Raw genomic sequence first — 6,000 nt, 5'->3', positions numbered from 1 at the left:
CCCAACTCTTGTCCCCTCCCCTGTGGGCAGCACTGCCTGTGGTGAGGGAGGATGCAGGCTGCCTGCTGCCCTCTCCCCAGGGGCTCTGCAGTCCTGTGGGTGGGACCTGGTGCAGGAGGGAGTGCTGCGCTGTGCTGTTCTGCGCCGCACCTCACCGCACTGCACTGTTGTGGCTACCAAACTGAAATGCCTCACGTTCACCCGGACCTTGGAGGCCATGGTGGTGTGGCACTCCCTCCCACAATGGGTCCCGCCCGCTAGGCTGCAGAGGCGGCTCCTTCCCAGCCCTGGTTGATTCCAGCTGTAGCCCTGTACCTCAATGTTGGCACAAATCTCAGGGGGCATACTTATTGCAACCCCATTCACTGATGTTGCGATCCCACTTGGAGTTGCAACCCATAGTTTGGGAACTGCTGCTTTAGAACTATAGCCTATTGTCCGAACCATGGTTCAGCAAATGCCACTGAGCAAAGCACAGGGCTGTGGGAAGCTCTTTCTTAATGCAGATTAATACAAATCTTTCATGAGAATAAAGTAATGACCAAGTTCCTTCCTCACCATTCCTGAGAGCTCTTTCTGATATTTCTCTCTCTGAGGATCAGATGGTGAATAAGAAAGACGAGATTCTACTAGTAGTATAAAAAAACCCCAACTCCTGATCATTTATATTCAGAAGTCTGATTCGGGATTCCTTTAGGAAGTGCTCTAAGAAAGGCACAAAAGGAAACCTTTCCCTTAAGTCTGATCTGCATACTGCAGCAGGGCAAGTATTTCAGTGCTAGGTTCTACTGCCTATCTTGTGAGTACAGTCTGATGAAACAGTACAGAAAAGTTCGGGCTATAGTGATGCACTGATTCCTCAAACACTGCCACATAAAGGAAATGTTTTCCTTGGGGAGGGAAGACCAGCATCCCAGTCAGTGAGACACTCGTAGTAAAATGTGTTTGTATCTGATCACTCTCTCATGCTCTCAGGGCTATCCTTACTAGCTCCACAGCTACTTTGAACTATTGCTCTATATATACCCTCTTAATGGATCCTAAAAATGTATAGAAGTAGGATAGGGGGTTCTCATCAAGCTTTAAATGACTGTTGTAGGGCTATGCGAAATGCTGCCATTTTGTTTCCATTCTGTTTCACCATTTCAAAGAGACAGTGTTATGTTTTGTCATTTCGTTTAATTTCGAAGCACTGTCCTGTTTCATTTAGCCGAAACTGTTTCACTGTTTTGACTCATTTCAGTGTTTTGTCCGTAGACTATAATGAGGAATCATGAAAATGCCTAAAATGTTATCATTTGTTGCCTGATTTGGATGCAAATTGCAGGGCTGGTAGCCCCTTCTGAGGGCATGAAGCCTGCCAAGTTTCAAGGAGATGGGTGCAGAGGATTCTTGGAAACTGCACCTCAAAGTCTTGAAAGCAAAATTTGATGGCAGCAACAGCCTCCTGTCAGTCAGCATGCAGATCTGGGGGCTCGCACCCTTGGGAGGGCTGCGGGGCTGTGCTGGACTCCTCCTGGGGTGTGGGCCCCTGGATCTGTGACCCAGATAAGAGGAAGCTTCCCTGTCACCTGGGACTGGCGCTGGGCACGGGTTGCGCCCAGCACCAGAGAAAATTGCTGCTGCTGCATGTCCCAGGCAGGAGTCTGGAGGAGTCGCACCCCTGGGAGGAGTCGGGCACAGCCCAGCAGCTCTCTCAGGCTGAGGCTGCGGCAGTAGTGATCTTGTACAGTGCTGGGCACAGCCTATGCCCAGCATCAGTCCTAGGTGGGAGAGGCAGTCTGAGCCTCCTCTCATCTGGGGCACAGATCCTGCCGCTGGGCTGCACCCTGTGGGGCTGGTGGAGCCGTTCGGAGCGCAGCCTGGTGGTGGGAGGTGAAGAGAGCCAGGCCTGTGCTCCCTACCAGGCTGAGCTACATGGGGCTGTGGAGCCGCTTGGAGCGCAGCCCTGGCTCTCCTGTGCCTCCACCACCGGGGTGCTTCAAAACTTGAAACCTTTTGAAACGTTTTGAGTGCCCTCATTTCGTTTTGAAGCTGTTTTGATGCTTTTGTTTTGTTTCAGTTTTGCTGTTTTTAGCTCAAAACGTTTCAAAATGAAACGCATGGCAAAATTTTGCAAAGCCCTACTATGTTGTTGTCTCTAATGATTGGACTATTGTTTTCCAGTTTTTGGTTGCAGGTCACAAATTACATCATATTCTGGATGCCCACACCCATCATGGTTTTTCAAATTGTTTTGTGTTTCATTTTTGTCTGCCTTCTCCTTTCTATCCCCACTTCTACCAACACAGAGAGAACAGTTAGCCCTCTCTCTCCAAAGCTGAGGTATGGAAGAACTATCACTAATGAGCCTCTTGGCCCACCATTTTATTTTTAACCTTGTTTTCCTTTCTTTTTTTAAGTTTAAAAGTACCTTAATATGCACCACTCAAAATTTTAATCTGATAATACTGCCAAAGATAAATGTCTTTCTACAGTGGTTGGAGACATCTCACTTTTAAGTGATAGAGACTTGCTTTCACATGTAGTGAAGTCCAGTGCTAGACATGGACTTGTCTGGTTCCTTTAGACATAAGGACTGCTAAAGGGACACGTACCCAACTCATAAATAAGTAAAAAGCATACAAACTATCATCTGATACACTATGGCTGTGCTGTGCAGAGATACCCAAACTAGGTTGCATGTTCTGGCTCCTAGCTATTTACTCCATTATACTGCTTCTACTTCCACTTTTATTCAGAACTGGTGAAGCCTCGTCTGGAGTACTCTGTACAGTTTTGGTCACCACACTTCAAAAAAGATGTAAACGCATTGAAAAGAGTACACCAGAGGGCAACTAAGTATGGGAACATGGATTTGCAAGAAAAAATTGTAAGATATAACATTACTTAGTCTGAAGAAGGGAAGACTTATCAAATGGTTGTGAAGAAAATGGTGATAGCCTATCCTCTGTGGCTACAGAGGACAGGACAAGAAGTTAATTACCTAACTTTGCAAAAATGGGAATTTTATGTTGAATATTAGGAAGAATTTGTTTGAAGTCAGTTTGAGCTGTGGAACGAAGTTTAGGGCATTTAAAAGAATACGTTTCTTTAACCCTTGGGCGAGATGGTTTAGATGGGGGTGATGTTGTCTTTGATCATGGGATTGGGCTAGATGACCTCCTAGGTTCCCTTTAGCCCTGTTTTTCTATGCTTCTGCATTTATCATGCAAATATAATGGTTTTATATATATGTGCGTGCGTGTGTGCGTGTGTGCGTGCGTGTAAATCTCCTCTCCTATGCTGTTTTGAGGCATGGCAGTATATTTGCCTGAAATTTGCCTGCTTTCAGGTTCTCTCCCTCACATGCTCTCATGCATGCTCTTGCTCTCACTCTCTTTTTGGAAGCAATTAATATATTGATCTTGTGAAGTTTAAACATATGTTCAAATATATGAATAATCCTATTTGAGTTCATGGGATTAAACATTTCTTTAAATGTATGCATGTGGGGGGGGGTTGTTTCATTTTTTTCAGGTTCAGGCCCCCAAGGAAGATAAAAATGTGTGTAATACATTAAACTCCAAGGTATTTCTGTGAAATTCAAACTCATTTTCTTGCCATCTTCCATTATCTGACATATGGATACTTGGATAAGTTTAATTTTGTCAAAAGTGAAATATTTTGTTCCCAAAGATTTGTACCGGGCAAAATGTCAGTAAGATTGAAAAGGATGATTTTAATGGGGGGCTCTTGTTTTTATTCTGTCAGTTGAGAGATTTGTCTCTCTAACCTCATTTTGACTTTGAGTGTTTGCATTTATACAGAAAAGTATAAGGAGCCTGTTTTCTGCTGCCAGCATATTTTGTAAAGTAACAGTAGACCTTTAATGCTGCTCGCTACATACTTTATTGGTTTAGTTTATTATAAATTCTTGGAGCAACATCATGAAGAACAAAATAAATTGCACTTTATTTTTGTGTAGGTTCAGCAAACTTGACAGCTGAAGTGTTTTGCAGAGACTAATTGAGTTTCTTTTAGAATCTGGTGATATTTCTTTTTATGTGCTTCTTATATCTGCTTCGCTGTTTTTATAAATGAGAGTGAAAGCAGTTTTCAAAAATATACTCCTGTGCATCTCAAAACAGGAGAGGAGATAATATGTATGTGCATATCTGTGTGTATGTATATATCTTTTAATAGCACTTGATGATAAACATATTTTCTAAATGTAATGGCTTTAATGTTTTAAAATTTTTTTATACTTTATGCATGTTAGCATGCGTGTTACCAATGTTATGTTATTTCAAACACTTGTTTATATTTGTTTCCTGGCAAACTTTTTAGGACATTTTAAGGCTGCATCAGCACATCTTTACTCCCGAGTTCCTGGATGCTTAAAGGTACACTGCACCAGTTCCACTAAGCTAGGCTGCCTCGGCTTGCCTTTCAACTTGCCAGCAACACACGCAACAGTGTGCATATACACACTGTGTATTTGGTATGGCAGGATGTGTATATTTTGGGGATCCAGGATGACATTTTTCAGATCGAATTGAGTGATTAACATCTGCTAGGAGCCTTGGTATGCAAAATGTTAAGCCTGAAAGTCATTTTTGAAAAGCCCTGTATCAAACAACTGTAAAAAATCTTAAAACTTGCCTCCTTCACATGATTTGGTCTTTTGGATGGACATCTTGCTTACCGGGGGGGGCTGTGTTACTGTAAGTAAAAGAATAAGCTTTTTAAATATACAAACTTAATAATGAATGTGTTCAGGTTATAAAACTCACCATAATAGAGTGAACCTAGTAAAATATACATTATCTGGTCTCCAGTAATGGACCATCAGTGTTTTTAAATGCCATTTAAAACCTGTGTGTGCACACCGCCCACGCACCATAAACATTCCTACTTGCCTTAATTTTAATTTACCGAGTTACTGTTCAGCGCACTTCATGAGCATTGTCACAGCACTGCACTCAACTTACAAGTGCCCCTCAGTATCATAGTTGATCTCTTCTAAGGCTGTCATCTTTACAGAACATGTGTTAAACATTTCAAGGAACCCTGGTTGATGAAATAGATTTGAGCATGCCTCTTCACCCTGGAAAAAAAATCAACAAACATATTACTAGACCAAATTTCACAGTATTTTGCTACAAATGTAACTGTGTGCATATGTACTTTATGCTCTGTTGTTTCAACTGAAGCAATAGCTTTCTTGTGCTTAGCTGTAGCTTTGACTACACTGCTACTTGATATATGCTTGCCATATGTGTAAATAACTTGCTGATCTTAGTGTTATGACCTGTTGACCTCTGCTTGTAAAAACAAATGAAGGCCAAAGGTTGAAAAGATCAGAGGGGAGTCTTTTAAACATCTTGCAAAATAAAGTCCATTAAGAATACTTTACTATTTGTTACAAACCAAGATTCTTGTACTTGCAAATATTTTTGCTAATAACACTTTTCTAAAGCAAATAGTTTTATCTGATTCATGTGTTTGTAGGTGGTTTCTCTGTAATGCTGTTCTTAAAAGGAAACCAACTTAAAAAAATCACTTTTCTCCGGACATTGTTTGGCTCCTACCTAAGTTTATAAGTAACTGAGATTACTATAAATGAAAGATTTGAGAGGTACCTTCTCAGCTTCATCGTTGCATTTGATAGCATTATGGTCCTTGCAGTCAGTAAGACTTAAGCATGTACTTAAATGGTTTTCCTCATCAGGGCTTTCATGCACTGTCAGCTTGCCTGTTTCCCCATATATTTAGGCTCTGTGTTGCATTTGGATTTTACAGTCGAAGGGTGTGAAGGGAAATAAAATAGGTGAAAGTTTTGTTTTGTTTTTTTCTTTCTTTTTATAAGTATGCACAAATGCCAGAAAAGTTGGCAATAAACCTCATCAGGTAGGTATAACAGCTAGAACTACTTCATTTTGTTTTTTAACACATTACAGTTTAGGCTCAGTGTTTTTCAGTCATTACTTATTTTGTCCTTTCTTCTGATTTCGTTCA

The 6,000-nt window shown here is 41.4% G+C and overlaps 1 protein-coding gene across 2 annotated transcripts in view; it reads left to right on the top strand.

Annotated features, from left to right (window-relative positions):
• The window catches only part of SPSB4 (splA/ryanodine receptor domain and SOCS box containing 4), a 151,747-nt gene that overhangs the window by 50,211 nt on the left and 95,536 nt on the right, over positions 1-6,000 (top strand). Inside the window, exon 3 of one of the 2 annotated variants that reach the window (XM_025215785.1) lies at positions 4,330-4,385. The exons of the other annotated variant lie outside the window; for it this stretch is intronic. Coding sequence (XP_025071570.1) covers positions 4,330-4,385 — 56 coding nt within the window. The remainder of the gene's footprint in view (positions 1-4,329; positions 4,386-6,000) is intronic. 2 annotated transcript variants of the gene reach the window in all.

The sequence above is a fragment of the Alligator sinensis genome, unplaced genomic scaffold, assembly GCF_000455745.1.
Source record: "Alligator sinensis unplaced genomic scaffold, ASM45574v1 scaffold187_1, whole genome shotgun sequence".
Taxonomy (NCBI): domain Eukaryota; kingdom Metazoa; phylum Chordata; order Crocodylia; family Alligatoridae; genus Alligator; species Alligator sinensis.
This window is presented reverse-complemented; position numbering and strand designations above follow the sequence as displayed.